Source organism: Camelus ferus, chromosome 6 (genome assembly GCF_009834535.1).
Source record: "Camelus ferus isolate YT-003-E chromosome 6, BCGSAC_Cfer_1.0, whole genome shotgun sequence".
NCBI classification, from domain to species: domain Eukaryota; kingdom Metazoa; phylum Chordata; class Mammalia; order Artiodactyla; family Camelidae; genus Camelus; species Camelus ferus.
Genome location: NC_045701.1, coordinates 20,441,566 through 20,457,030, shown reverse-complemented (window position 1 = coordinate 20,457,030; position 15,465 = coordinate 20,441,566). Strand labels below are relative to the sequence as shown.

General features: G+C 50.4%; 1 protein-coding gene across 4 annotated transcripts in view; it reads right to left on the bottom strand.

Moving 5' to 3' along the window:
• FRMD5 (FERM domain containing 5) overlaps positions 1 to 15,465 on the bottom strand; it is a 275,892-nt gene that overhangs the window by 21,261 nt on the left and 239,166 nt on the right. For all 4 annotated transcript variants that reach the window (XM_032481330.1, XM_032481332.1, XM_032481331.1 and 1 more), the window contains exons 5-8: positions 14,309 to 14,406; positions 12,067 to 12,190; positions 9,136 to 9,223; positions 737 to 825 (exon numbers count right to left, since the gene is read on the bottom strand). In XM_032481330.1, coding sequence (XP_032337221.1) covers positions 737 to 825; positions 9,136 to 9,223; positions 12,067 to 12,190; positions 14,309 to 14,406 — 399 coding nt within the window. The remainder of the gene's footprint in view (positions 1 to 736; positions 826 to 9,135; positions 9,224 to 12,066; positions 12,191 to 14,308; positions 14,407 to 15,465) is intronic.

The following is a 15,465-nucleotide window of genomic DNA, read 5'->3' as shown; positions in this document are numbered from 1 at the left end:
TGACATGTTCTGATGAAGCTGAAAGAGGTTTGCACAGGCCAGGAAAAGGGTCTCTAGGTGAGCCAGGTGTCCATCAACAAACCCGTCTGCCGCTGACACAGCAGAACAGACCCCAGACAGACAGGGCGGAGGGGAAGCAGTTCCGAGTAGCTGCAGCTGAGGCAGTGGGAGTGGAAGGGAAGGACGAGTGGGGATGTGACTCCTGGGGGCTCAGGACACCCAAGCCCTGAGAAGGGTCAGGAGACAGTAGCATCTCTGCTCTTACAGGCAGTACCCACAGAGGGAGGTGGCTCGAGGAGGGTATTTGGCCAGAGCAACAGTCACGTCTGTCTGCCCCAGGGGTCACCGTGGGCCCTCCTTCGTTAGGAGAGTAGGTAATGAGTAAACATGCATGCAGATGCTATGGCCCGCTGCGGGGGACAGTCCCAAGGATGGTTCTCATGAGAACTTGGCTTCCCTAACACTGGCCCCAGCCCTAGACCTCTCATCCTACACAGAAATCAACTTTCCATACCCTTTCTCTGGAGAGGCTGCTGGCTCTCAGGAACACCCCTTTCTTTGGAAGAACAGGATCCTAGAAGAGACCACTACCTTCATCGGTCACCATTACGGATGCAAGGCTTTGGAGAGGGCTCAGAACCAGCACTCGCCCAATCACAGACAAAGGACATGGGAACCACAGCCCTCCCCAGGTGGTGAAGTAGAAAAAGCCCGTTTTGGAAATGAAGATACTCACCATTTAATGAAGTGGACCCTCTTGTTCCCTTGCAGAACAACAAACCCAAAAGGAGTGAAGGCCAGAAATGCAGCATTTCCTGACACGTCCTGCAACACAGAAAGACTTCTTATCAGGGTGATGCAGGCATAGAGGTAAAAGGGTGAGAAACACAGTTGTTCACTGGTGATGCAGGGTTAACACTTGGCAGTGGGTCACAGAGGGAAGAGCTTGGCATTTGGAAGTAACAGGCAGGTTACTTACCCTTCCTGAGTCTTAGTGCCCTTAACTCTTAGTTGTAGATTAAAAGATACCACAATCTTAGAAGGCTGTCATGAACATCCAAAGAGAATGGCAAGCCCTCACACATTGCTGGTGGGACTGTAAAATGGTGCAGTTGCTTTGGAAAGCAGTTGGGAAGTTCTTCAAATGGTTAAACATAGCGTTACCATATGACCCAGCAATTCCACGCCTAGGTAGTACCCAAGGGAACTGAAGATGTGTATTCACACAGAAACTTGTGCATGAATGTTCACAGCAGGATTATTCATACCAGCCAAAAAGTAGAAACAATACAAACGTCCGTCAGCTAATAAATGAATAAACTAAATGTGGCACATCCGTACAATGGAATATTATTCAGCAGGAGTGGAGTGCTGATACGGATGAACCTGGGAAACATTATGCCAAGTGAAAGCCAGACACAAAAGATCACATGTTGTAGGCTTCCATTTACACAAGATGGACAGAACAGGAAAATTCATAGAGACAAAAAGGATATTACGATATGCTGTACACCGAAATTGACACTTTGTAACTGACTGTACTTCAATTAAAAATATTTTTTAAGTATATTACGGGTTGCTGTGGGGAAGGAGAGATGGGGTGATAGCTGATAGGTACAGGGCTTCTTTTGGGGGGTGATGAAAATGTTCTAAAATTAGATGGTGATGGTTTCACAACTCTGTTAATGCACTAAAAATCATCAAATTGCACACTTTAAAAAGGACAGATTTTTTGACGTGTGAATTATATCTCAAGAAAGCTGTGAGAAAGACAGAGAGAGAGAGAGAATAGCAGTTGTCATTATCGTGATGGCCTCACACACTGGGCTCCCTCAGGAAGGTTTAGCTGAAGAAAATATAAGGAGCAACAGGCCAAGTAGCACAGCTGTCAGCAGCCCAGGGGTGCCTGAACCTGCAAAAAGGCCTCCTGGTCACCTGTCACCATCAGTTTGCAAACACCAGGTTCAGGTTCTGCTGAGCAAAGAGGGGAGAAGGTGCTGGAGACGCTGCAGTCACGGGTCCCTTATGGGGAAATGAGCTCCACAGGGCCCGGCCCTTTCTAGGCTGGGAGGGGCCCGGAAGTCGGCTGCGGGGCCACGTGCGCTCAGAGTGGCTTCCTAAGTGGTAGCGGCCAGAGGCGGGAGTCCGCCCTGCCGGGGTGTGGGTGTGTTCAGGGTGCTGGTCAGGTGTGCGGGCAGGACGGCTGTCTGGGCCGCAGCTCGACGGTGCCGGGGCTCAGGTCAGGCCCCTGGTGTACAGTGGGGGCTGAGGCTGTCGGCCGTTCTGAGTCTCCCCCACCTTCAGGGTTTGCCTCCCTGGCACAGGTCTTCAGCCTAAGAACAGTGGGATCTCTACAGGGCCTCAGGAGCCTTGCCTCAAGGGAAAATGCAGTTTTGCCTGAAAACTGTCTCTTAGAGTTAGAACTACAGGGGTGAGCATCTGGGCCCAGGAAATAAACGAAATATATGTTTTGCAAACATTCGAATTAATGCATAGTTATTATTATTGTCCTTTCCTCAGGGTCTGTTGTGACCCCAACACTTGGCTGCACAGTGTCATTCAACCCATGGGCACAGCCAAAAGCTATTTAAAAATAACCCCAACGGAGATACCGTGAAGCCACGGACAGGGCTGGGTTTTCTCCTGCCTGTCAGCAGTGCTGGGTGGTGGGTGTTAATAGCTGAGTGCCTGCACTGCGCACAAACATGGTCCCTGCGGGGGCGGGGAGGGCGGTGCAGCACGAACCGGGCAGGCTGGCAGAGATCCGGGTCAGGGCGGCTGGCCTCTGGGGGCAGCGGTGAGGAGGGACAGTTCTGCTCGCAGGGGTGGGGAGCGGGCACCTGGAGGCCCTCTCCCCACAGTGCAGGCAGGACCCAAGGAAGTCCCAGAACTGGAGGTTTGGGCAGAGACTCGAGGGCAGAGACCTTACCTTACTTGTGCTCACAGAGCAGGCCCGCGGGAACTGTTTATCAGGGGAACGTGAAAGGTGATGAGGGACCAGTGTGGCTATGGTGGGGGAAGTACACACGTGAGCAAAACGGGAGGGGAGGGCAGCAGTGCGGCAGAGATGGGGAGGCGTCCGCCGGCGCCCTCTGAGAGAGAGGAAGGGCCCAGGAGGAAGAATAGTGGATGGTGGAAGCGAAGGGTCGGGCCTGCAGAGAACTGTGGAAGGGCTGAAATGACAGGTGGGGCAGGGACAGGAAGTGGCGGGAGGGTGGGGCAGGCAAAGGCAGAAGAGCACTTGCACCGTGACCACGGGCTCCAGGTCAGCCCCCTCGGGCCCAGATCCCGGCTCAGCACTCACTGCCCGTGTGACCTCGGCCGGGTGCCTCCACTGCCCTGCGTTTCAGACTCCTCGCTGTGAAATCAGGGTTGATAATATTATCTGCCTCTTAGGTTGTGTGCAGTAGGCACCCAATACACACTAGCGTTCGTGTTGTTGTTAATATTATTACATCTGCTATGAATTAGCTGAGTGTATTGAACTCAATACAAAATCTTTTTTTTGTTTTAAAAGCCTAACATATTACTATTTTTCCTGATGTTGATGGATTTCAAGTTTGCTACTTTGGAAATGGGGGTGTGGGAAGTTGGGTAGGAAGGGAGAAATCACTCACTGATAGGGACCATGGAGAAGGGGGGACCATGGAGAAGGGGGATTTGGGTGATATATCTGGGACTCAAGGGGGGGAAAAGGAAGCGGGCAGAAGGGGAAGGAGCCAGACATCTCTGAGAGTCCTGGCAGTGACAGGCCTCCCTGGCCAGAGCAGAGGGAAGGGAAGGTCCTCCCACGAGCTGGCGGTGCTGGCCAGGTTCCGGGGCTGGCACTGGCCATCTGCACCGTGCAGACACCTCAGGGCTGGTCTCTGAGTGGAGGAAGGGGTCAGAGTTAGAGGGGAACAGCCCCTCCTGACAAGACTGGCTGATTTGGAAAAGGGAGCAAACTGGAAAAAATCTCCGATCGGACGCCACATTATTCCAACAAGTGATAATAGCACCTTGTGGAATCCCGGTCCATCCTCTCATTTGAAGAGAGCAATTCTGCAAACTGCTTCCAATGCAACATTGTAGACGAAGGTGTCCACAGGCGCGGAGGGCAGCTGGGATGTCTGCTCCTTGTCTCGGGCACATGAGGAGTGCAACTGGGATTACAGCAAGAAACCTCACATCTGGACCAGCATGAAAACACAAACAGGCCGCCACATTGACATTTTCTCTGGAAGTTTCTCAGTTCCTCTCATCTAACAAGACATTCTCTCATTGTGAGCCTGCCCTGGGGACTTGCATGTGAAAGGACAAGTTATGTGATGGAAAGAGAAGGAAATGAGGACGAGGAGAGGAGGGACACAGACAGCAGTAACCGGCTCCTCAGATCTTCTGCCTTCTCAAGCTCGAGTCTGTCTTGCCTCCCCCTTCCCTTCCCTTCCCATCCCGGTGTAAGCTGCACCTGCAGGACTGAGCAGTTAATGGATCTGGGAGGTGGAATAAACTCAGGTCTCGACAGTCACACAGCGGATATCGCCAGCCCCACTCACATCAGATAACAGTCAAAGGGATTTAGTTCACTTCTACAGTTGCGATCGGAAAAATCTGTTTTCGGCTTTTCATCCTTGTGGAAAAAGCCTTGGTTTAAGACCCAGCTCTGCTTCTTATTTATGTCGGTAACTTACTTACTTCTCTGAACCTAAGTTTCCTCATCTGTGAGGTGAGAACAATAATACATACTTCAAGAAATACTACCTCCATCCGATTTTAGGGAGATAGCCTAAGCGACTCACTGGCAGGACCAGGCCAACGGTGTTTCTCTTGGGGAGGGGATGGGTTTGCACTGAGTCACTCACCTGTTCATATGAGACTTACTGTCAAATCTGACCTGCATCAGTACATCATCATCAAATGTCCACCCTACAACGATTACTCTGCCCAGAAACAGATTTTTGGAAATCACAATACTGATGGGTTCTTGGCAGTGGGAGGGCATCTGGCCACCTTTGCCCAGATCCACCTCCAGACACAGTGAAGCAGGCTTCTGCTTGCTGCCCCTGCAGGACCTCCTGGGCGTGACTGAGTCAGAACCACGGCACTCTTGGTTGCTGTGCCTTTCAGGGTCATCCAGTCCCCTCTCCGGGGCACGAAATTAAACTAATTCCATCTGGATGGATGAAGCCTCTGTTATTCTTAAATAGCCGCAGGGAAGAGGATGCCACATGCTCTTCCGGACACGTATTCCCATTCCTGAAAGAGCTTGTAGCTGGGAACCTATACATTCAGTCAACCATGAAACCACCCTATTTCAATGTACTTAAATGTGGCCACGAGAAACTGGAGTAGAAAGGAGGAGGCAGGCATCCTGTCAATGGCCTGCGTCAACCCACAGCAGCTCACAAATGGAACTCTTGGCAGAAACTTGCCAGTTGAGCGGCTTCAGTCAAGTTCTTCATTTCGGCAGTAAACCTAACACTCTCCTCACAGTGCAGCCAAGAGGGGCCCACCTGAGGATGAGGATGAGTCAGGGGCAACTTGTCAAGATGGGGAGGGGGCTTATTTAGAGGGAAACCTAGGTAGCTGGATGACGAAATTAACGATCCTATTTTAAAGGCAGGGGAATGAGATTGGCGTGGTTGATCTAACCCAGATCCTGCTGAAATCAGTTTTTTCCTGGTATGTACGTAACAGACATAAAGCCACTTGGTGAATTTACATGACATTTTAATAAAACAATTTCAGGAGTCTTGTAGGTCTTCTGTCCTCTGTCAGAACTGGCGGTGTCCCGCTTGGTTCCTAAATAAATGCCAGCTCTGGGGGAGGGTATAGCTCAGTGGTAGGGTGCGTGCTTAGCATGCACAAGGTCTGGGTTCAATCCCCAGTACCTCCACTTAATAAAACAAACAAACCTAATTACTGTCCAATAAACAAACAAACAAACAAACAAATAATTGCATGCCATCTCTGCAGAAGGAAGACCCTGACTGATAACTGAAAGGGCACAGCACTGGGACGCAGACAACTCCAGGCTCGAGTCCCAGTACTGTCCTTACCAGTAACTCTGCACATGTTAGTTAATCCCTCAGAGGCTCAGTGTTTTGATCTTAAGAAGACAAGACTACCTTCTTGGTAGTGTTGTTGTGAAGATTAAATGAGATAGTGCATGCAAGTGCTTGGCGGGTGAGGGCCCTCAGTAAGGGGCACCTGCATGACTCATGACAGGGCTGGGTTCACGTGATGGCTCTGACCACTGCAGAAACCTCGACAGGGCAGGAGGCCATAGTCTGGGTCTGCAGGAGACTCGGGGCAAACCACCAGTCCCAGGTCCCCTGGGAGGAACAAGATGGTGGCTCCATCTTGGAGGTTGGAGAGGTGTCAGGGCTGGGGAGCAGGTGCAACACTGAGCTGCCAGTGGTTTGCTCCATCCTTCTCCAGCAGCCGTAGGCTTCGTCTTCTGGGGGCTCTTGCCGGGAGCGGGGGGTGAAGGGAGAGGCGGACAGCTCAGGACAGCTTGTGCAAGTTTAGAGTCTGGGTATCAGTGTAAGACAGCTGGCCATTGGAGCTCTCAGGCTGTCCCACCCTGAGGTGGCAGGACAGGTGGCCTCTTCCTAGTCCCGGGGCCAGACAAGGACACTCTGGGCAGAAAGAAACCATCAGTGTGGACGGAAAGAACAGCAGCTTCTTAATCAGTCCAGGAGCACAGAGCCCAGGCGAGGAGCTGTCCTGCTCTCATTTAATTATCAAAACGATTCCTCTTCTTCTGTCCTCCCTAGGGCTGCGTGCCCCAGATTCCCAGGGCCCAGTAATTGCCTCTCTGTTAATAGAAATCATCGGTATTTATTACACGGAGCATGCCAGCTTATTTCAGCTCTCCTTGTGGCAGCATTAAGACGTGTGCTTGGTAGCCTGTCACCAAAGCGACTCTACTTAATGACAAGAGTGAAGGCTCCCACACTGTCCTCCTGCTCAGGAGGGGAGGGAATCCTGAGCCAGAGCCCAGAGAGATGAGCCGTGGGGTCACGCGTGGGGTCTGCAGCAAGAGGTCCGGGCCAGGAACAGGGAAGTGAGACGACTGCTCCACCTTCTCCCCAGAGCCTGTCCCCTGAGGGCTTCTGCTCCTTACAGATACACAATAGATGTGACCTTAGTTCACATTCTTGCTCTACCACTCAGGGCCTTGTAGGCTGTGCCTCCTGGAACTTTCATCTTCTTGTCTACAAATCAGGAAGCATAATATCCGCCTCCTGGTGCTGGCATGAGGATTAAATGAGAAAATAATGTGAAGGGATTCCAGTGGGCCTGCCAGGGAAGGTGTGCCACAAACTCTCTTCCCTCCTTCCTCCTAGGAGCCCGATGCCGTGGAGATGAAGTTACGACACACGGGGCTGGGCCGCAGGCAGTGCCTGGTAGGAGTGCTGCTTCCTTCCCACAGCCTCTTCAGCCTCTGTGTCTGGTGACGGACAGACTCATCAAAGACAGGGCTGAGCCAGGAGCCCCACAGTCCTAGGGGGCACGCAGACTTGCGCTGGACACCAGGCTGGCTGCCATGGTAGCTTCCAGACCCCAAAGACAACTGTAGAGAATCCCCAGCCCCCTCCACTCAGGTGTCGCACTCAGGTTCACTGTCAGCCCACCTCCATGTGCCGCCAGGTGACAGTCCTGCCCAGGGACGCATCTCTGAAGTGGGCGTTCCGTGTGGCCTCAGGAGGACCGGACGGATGTGGAGTCAAATGCAGAGGTGACCTGGCCCCTTCTGATGCCCACGTCCATCTGTAGGCAACTGTGTCTCTGAAGGTCCTGAGGTGACTCAGCAGCTCAGGGGGCACACGTACTGAGTCCCGACCGAGGACTCTCACACGGATGAGGAAAGTGAGGCTCAGAGAAGCCTCCGAAGGCCCCAGTGAGGTGGAGACCAGCCCTGGAGCCAAGGCCAGCTGACTCCCAAGCTCTCCTCAGTCCTGTGCAGCCCCCCTGCTGAGAGCACCTGAGCAATTTTTGGAAGTTAAACTACATCGGTTGTGCAGAAGGCATTATTCAGGAAGCTTTGTTAATGCCTTTGTAAATATCCATGTGTCAATTTTTTTGGGTATAAACTGGCATGAATGTGTTTTCTGGCACTCCTGGCCCCCAAGAACACAGGGTCATCTGTCCGTAGGCTGTGCTGCTGAATGGGGAACTGTGCAGGTGGGGAAAGGGACCAGGTTTCCGAGTGCCAGAATATTCTTTAAGTTCATATTTGGAGTTTTAGCATGAAATCCTATGCAAGAACAAATCACCATCTCCTCACCAACGGGCCAAGGGAAACGCAACTGTGCCCTGACACCACTGGGTTCCTTGGTTTCTATTCTATTTTCATTTGTGTTGGAAACTTACGGTTCCCTCTCATCTATTAGGAAGAAAAGGTCAAGGTTTGAGAATCAGTTTTACCAGTGGCCCTGGGGCCCCCCAGTAGTGGAAAGAGAGAGGCAAAGATTTGGAGAAACTGAGGCAGAGACCAGAAATGTCAAAGCAACAAGGATGAGGGGATGCAATTCAGGGGTCTGGCCGCAGAGAGACAGGGAGAGGCACTCTCCACAGGGCCTGTGGCTGCCTGAACTCATCTCCGAAATGCCAGACACATGTGAGTAATTACAGAGGTTTTTCTCCGGGCAGAGCCTTCCCAGCTGGTTCCCGTCTCGCCCTCACGTCTCGCCCTCACCGGCGCATAATGGAATTAAACACGACTCCACTGCAGTCCCGCGCAGTGACTTATGCTGCTGCAGTCAATAAAACTCACTCTTGGAAAGAAACTAGATTACAGGTCAGGGAAGAGTGGGCAGTCCGCTGAGCTGCCTCTGATCATTCCCTGCGGGGGGCCTTCCACATTCCTCCTCTCTGCATTTCCACCGAATTACCCACTGCTGCCAATGTGGGGCCTCAGTTCCAGATTTGTTATTTAGATTGACTCTGCCTCGGACCCTCCGACACTGATGTGACACCACACGATTAAGCAGCGTGAGTTTTCACAATGAGACATCTCTGGCATCTGTCACTAAAGAAGCCAATCATCCAGATACTGAAGGGGCAGACGGCACAGGCATGTGGCCCTTCCCTGCCTGTCACCCTCTAGAGGAGGCAAAGTCAGCCCAGTCTCCGGCCAGGGGGTCTCACCTTACACGGGTGAGGGTCTACTCCATATGTCTCCAACGTCTGTGCTTTTCTTAAAAAATTCAGCTCTGATGTTGCTGGTGTTTGACCACTGGAATAAAGAAAATGAGATGGTTTCAGGGTTTCCTGTTTCCATATGTTCCCCTGTAGAAAGTCTATTAAGTGCACAGAGTGTCTCACACTCCTATTTCTCCATAGAGTGTGCTCCCTGCTCTGTTCTAGGACCAACTTCAGAGGCTCTTGTCTAGGGTCAAAAACTCAGATGTCTTCAAAGTAAGGCAGCCTCCAGAATGAATGACACGGGCTGAGTGTAGGACAATATGCAGTGGTGGGGACTATGGCAAACTGGGAGTGCCACCCCATCTACTGAGGGCAGCTGTGTCTCAGCTCCAAGACTGTGGAGTCTTGGAACGCAGGGCTCAGCATTGCTAGGTGTGTTTTTAAAGAGAATTCAGAGGTACCAATTTTTATGTGGCATTTCACAGTTTTAAATACTATGGGGGCAGAAAAAAGACTTCTGTAGGCTGGCTGCGGGCCATCTGATCTAGACCGAAATACGAAGAAGGGGCCTGGATATCTTGTTGGTACCACCTAACCTGCTTCCTTTACAAAAAGGGAACACAGGACACAGTAGTGCTGAGCTCCTCCAGACTCCACAATAGCTCTGTCCACAGGATGATGACTATGAAAAGAAAATGAGCAGAAAATGGAAGAAACTGGCGCTGGCACCAAGCCATGTGAAGAAGGGGCCTTTGGCATCATCCCCCTCCTGGCTGCCTCTTTAGCAGGCGCGTGGATGAGCTCTGCCCAGAACCAGTGCAGGAGCACCACGGGCCCTCCCAGGGTCCTGGGAAGCTGACATCCTTCCCCAGATGTGGGGCTGGGTCGGTGTGAGTTTCAGTGTGAGGAGGGGCGGGCAGTTTGAGGTCAACAACTCTGATGGCTGGTGTGCAGGACTGAACTTTTCTAAGTTCATCACTTGTCTCAAGTAATATGGCAGGGCAAGAAGACAAGCCAGCCCGAGGGAGGAGCAGGCCAGATACCCTCTAGTGTCTTTCTGGAGAGGCAGCAATCAATCAGCACCTCAAGTAGGCTCTGTGCTGCTTGCTGTGAAATAAACCAAAATATATAGTCCCTCAAGGAACTCATGTGGGAGTTGGAGAAAGGAAACACAGAAACATTTTTACATGATGGAGACAAGGCTGAGCCTGTGTAAGTAGTACCTGTGGAAGGAGGCATTTTGTTGGCTGCAGACTTCTATATCCACCACTGCACCTGAGACATGGAAGATGCTGGTGCAGGTAAAGGACCGGGTGCCAGAGGCAGCTGAGCACTGCTACCCCTTCCAGGGAGCTTCCTTATTCCATGTCTGGAGGCTGGAGGGCTCTGTGGGCTCCATTTACCCCTGGGGTCGGCCCAAACGTCTGGGGCTCTCAAATTGGGCATCATTTCCTGGGGGATCCCCTGACTTCTATCAGGTTTCTGGAAGACTGTCCCCACTGCTCTGACATCTCCTAACCCTCCCTGGCAGCGCCCCCAGGTAGCTCCAGCACATCTCCAGCAGATCCCTCCTGTGAACGTGAACCCTCACACAGTCTGTGTGTGTTCCGACCTTTACCACAAGGGGCCGCTCTTCCCTAACCCTGACGGGAGGAGCCTGGGCAGCACCAGAAGGGCGCACCTGCACTGGGAGAGGGCCGGGAGGCGGCTAGGATTCCACCTCTGACAGGTGTCTCCATTCCTCTGGGTGGAGTCCAGCCACACACAGTGGGCAGGAGGTCTGTTTACAAAGGCTAAGGAGGCTTTGGGGAAATATTTGTGGGTAAAATCTTTGAGTGAAGGTGAAGATTTTTTGCTTTTTGGGGGCATCAGGAAAGGAACTAGTTTAAGATAAATATTATTAGAAATATCTTTTCCCCTCCCCTTGGACATTGTCCTTCCCCAGAAAGGTAGTTACCCATTTTTAAAGATCTTTTAAAAAATTGTAATGTGATATGATGGCAGGTTTTATTTTACAACCCTGTATTGTATATACATTTTTTCTTTATAGTTTATCAGTTTGGGGTATCTGTGCTCCAGCATACCCCACAAAGTGGAGCCCAAACACCCAGCTGTTGTTTTCAGAATAAATCTTTGGGGGAGGAAGGTATAGTTCAGTGGTAGAGTGTGTGCTTAGTGTACATGAGGTCCTGGGTTCAATCCCCAGTACCTCCACTAAAAAAAAAAAGAAAGAAAGAAAATCAAATTACCCTCCCCCAAATAAATAAAATCAATCTTTGTAGAAAACTGAATTAATAAGGGTGAAAGGATGCATTAATGCTATTTTATGGAATTTGGAATATTCTGGGCAAACTAGTTGAATCTGAGGAGGACACCCCCCTGCTTCCAGCTGCTTCTCCCCTCCTCCCCCTGTGCAGGGGTGTGGGCTTGAGGGGGCAGTGCTGAAGACACAACCTCTGAACCAGGTGCTCTCGGGGCACCCACAGCATCCAGGGATCAGGCCAGCCCTGCACTGTCCCCTGCCCGCCCCAGAAGCCACTTGTTACTATCACAGACCAAGGACAGTCTTGCTCCTTTTCCATATCCCACTTGACCCCTCCTTTCCTCTCTTTTCCTTTTTCTGCTGTTTTTTTTTTTTAAATGTTTCCTTTTCTTTTCCCCAGTTCATGCTTCTCCCCTCTGTTTCTTCATTTATCTTAGTGAAGCAAATATCTTTCAAAGGCCAATCCCTCTGTTTTCCTTATAATAAATATAACATTTCTTTTGCCTTTAAGCCTCAGCCTACATCACCCTTCTTGGAGAGCGAGCCCTCAAGGCTCGGGGCTGTGTGGTCCGTGGGTCACTGAAAGTATAACATCCCAGCATCAGGAAGGCTGGGTCTGCAGGAGCAGAGGCTGTGTGCTCAGGCCTGGGCCTGGACGGGGCATCACGTACCTGAGTTCTGTCTTATGAATCTCAGCAATCTTCCTTTCCAGCTTCTCTGAATGTTTAGGGAAAAACTGGAACTTGGAGCTGTAGCCTTCAGGGTGTTTTCCTGGGTCATAATCCCCAATCTCCGCTTGCAAAAGAAAGGAGAGAAAAACAGTTGTGGAGTTAAGTAATCACCACCAGCAAAGCAACCAGAGATGACCACACAGAGCGGGAGCCGAAGCTGGCACGAAGAACGGTGGCCCTTGAGCGTGGCTGTGGGTCCGCAGAGGGCATGTCCCTCAGGAACACGTCCACCTTTGTGTTCCCAGGTGTGCACCCCAACTGGGCTGACATCAAGTCTAAGCAGAGACCGTAGAGCTGACCCTGCATTCTGAGGTCACCACACGTAAATCTGCAATGAAAGAGCAGAAGCCAGCAACACGGTCCTCATACATTCAGCCACGAGCAGAGGGCCTGGGAGCCACAGTCTCTGCGGCCAGCACAGGAAACCGTGAGCTCGATCGGGAAGACAGACCCTCTTGGGCCTGAGCCAGGTCAGAAGTCTAACTCTCATTTTGAGGATTTTAGCAGGGACACAGCAAAATGATGAATGAGCCACCACCCAAACTCAGAACTCGACTCAGTCCAAATCAAATCAAATCAAGTGACTACATTTGAATAACTTTTCACTGACAGCTGACTGGGTCCCAGGCTCCTTGGAGAGGACTGCAGCATGGGAAGACTGGATCTAACCAGAGCGTGCCCCTGAGATCGGAACCCCAGGTCCCAGCACTGACTTCTCAGTTCCCTGCGGAGGTGGGGCTCTCTACTTCTGCAAATTCACAGAGTCCATTCCCAGAGCAGCTGAGCTCCCATGGTCCTCTCAACGAGATGTTCCCCAGCCGGGACCCAGCCTTCTCCACTGGCAGCATCCCACAGGGAACATCACAGCCATGCTGGGAGGAAGTACATTAAGAAGCTCAGCTGCTCTGTGGTTATCTTTTCTCCTTCCCTAGTGAGAACCACAACCAGGGCAGAGAAGTCTTGATGGGGGGAGTAAAAAACACAACTGAATATTGTTCTGTGGCCTCAGTCTCCTCACTGTGCCTTCCAAATCACTCAGGAATTTCTGTTACTCAAGCAAGAGACTAAGGGCTTCCCTGGGCTTAAAGTCTGGAGTGACTTCGACCATGAGGTCATTTATTATAATTTTATTAATAAGCTCCAAGTGGGAAACATGAATGTTGGGCATCAATGACTTCTTTAAATTAAAAAAAAAATTTCAATATGGATGTCAAGGTAAAACTGAAGGAAAGACTAGAGTTTAAAATTTCACTGAGGTGGAACCAGGTTTTCCTTTAAAAATGAAAGGGGTAAATTTGGGTACCTTAGAGTTGGCAAGCACCTTCTAGACTTCCTGCTTAAGTGATTTGTTAAAACAGGAGTCTCAGAAGTCAAAGTTGTGGTGGGTTGACTTTTACATTCTTAATGCAGCTGTAATAATTCTCTTGCCAGAAGAACTTTCTTAGTTTCTTATTGGCAAGCATTTTTCAGGTTCTGTTCACAAAGTAGCTTCCTGGAGCTCACAGATTTCTGATTAAGAGTTCAGATCCTTTGATAGAAACTTCATGATTTTCGTGCTATGGTCCAAAATAATCCAGTGACAGTTTCAGGCCAAGGACTAAGAGAAGTCTAGGAAGTGGCATCTAGAGGTCCCCTGCATTTCATGAGAGGAGGAGGGATCCTGTAAGAAAAGTGCATACCTTTCCCACTGTTTCACACAAAAAAAGCCAGTTTGGCTATCAGCTGGGTACAGACCCAACTCTAGTTCATTTGCATGTTAGAAAATGGGTTTGTTACTTGCAAACATTTTCAACCTTGAGCACTCTTAACGGAAAGGTCTCTGAAGTAAGTACCAGAATTCCAAGATGTTTCAGGTCTTTGAGATTTGTATGAAAGGAGAGGAAAAAACTGATTTGGATCACTCTCCAGAGTCTCGGTAACTTTATCAACCAAGGGTGCAGGGAAAACCCCCAAACACGGTCTGAATGATGTGCAGGGGCTGCCAGGAAGATGGTCGGTACAATTTAAGGTTCAGTGGTCAGAGCTTCCTGGGTCCAGGCAGCCCAGGCAAAGAAAGTCCTTTAACTCAGATTCTACTTCGTTAGATACTGTTTCCATCCAAGAAGTAGTCATCTGTGGTAACCGAAATAATGTAATCAGGGTTTAGCATGAAAAGCAAATTTACCCTGTCAAAAGTCATTACCTTGAAGGATATAGGCTGCTAACAAGGCAGCATCTGATGTTTTACAGAGGAGGCGGCCGTGGTAGAGATCCCTTTTGATCTGTAGGAAGACTAAGTACCTGCAGAGAAAACAGAGAATGAACTATAAAAGGATTTATTTGATTGCTTTAAAGACATAAATATGTAACATAAGCCTATCAAAATCTTTGTCAGGACACTTTTACTCCATTAAAACAAGAATCTCAAAACATATTACGGAACAAATACATTTTCCATATCCCTGACGACTCTTTCAAGCACTTTGGCCCTGAACTGATGCGAGGTTCAATTCAAAACAACCTGTCGGTTTCCACCTGCAGCTCAAAGCAGAAAGAGCACTTTCTGGTTAAATGCATTTGTCCCCACCCTTGCCCAGTGCGGGGCTTTGGAAGGAGCCAGCCCAGGTCAAAAAGGAAACCTCAAGAGAAGGGCTGATGGGGCCCCTCTCTGCCTCGGGCTCTGGCTGGCGCTGCCTGGTAAGAGCGGGAGGCGGGGGAAGGAACTGGCACCGGGAAGAGTGCTGCCTCGTCTTGCCAAGAGAACGTGTGGAACGGCCCTCATTATTGGCTGAGGTCAACCAGGCTGCTTAGAATTTGAATAAGGTGTAGGAAGAGGCATCGGCGAAAAAACAGGGAAACTTGTGTCTAGTCTTTCTTTGATTACGGGCAGCTCCCCCCTCAGGTGGAAGGCGGCTGTCAGGAACCACAGCTACTAGGAGAGGACGTGTGACTACCTGCCAGGCTGGGTGTTACATGCTTTTCAAGCCCGTCTCCTCTAATTCTCACATACTGCTTGGAGATAGGTACTGTTATTATCCCCCCCTTTTTTAAGATAAAGAAACTGGGGCTGACGTGGTTTTCTCACGGGTTTATGGCAACTGGTAGGCGACACAGCCAGGATTCCACCTCAGGACGGTTAGGCTCCCAGGGCTGGCTCGTCATTGCCGTGTTACACCAGCCTCTCTGCTCTGTAACTGCTTCATAGTTTCACAAGGAGGTGGGGACACCCTGTCGCCGTGGAATGGAATTACCAACTTTCCATTTGAAATGTCTTTACAAGGAATGGGGTCTTGGATGCTCATAACTTCACAGGTGCCCCAAGAGGAGCAAAGACCAGAGGGTAGAAACCCCTAAGTGAGT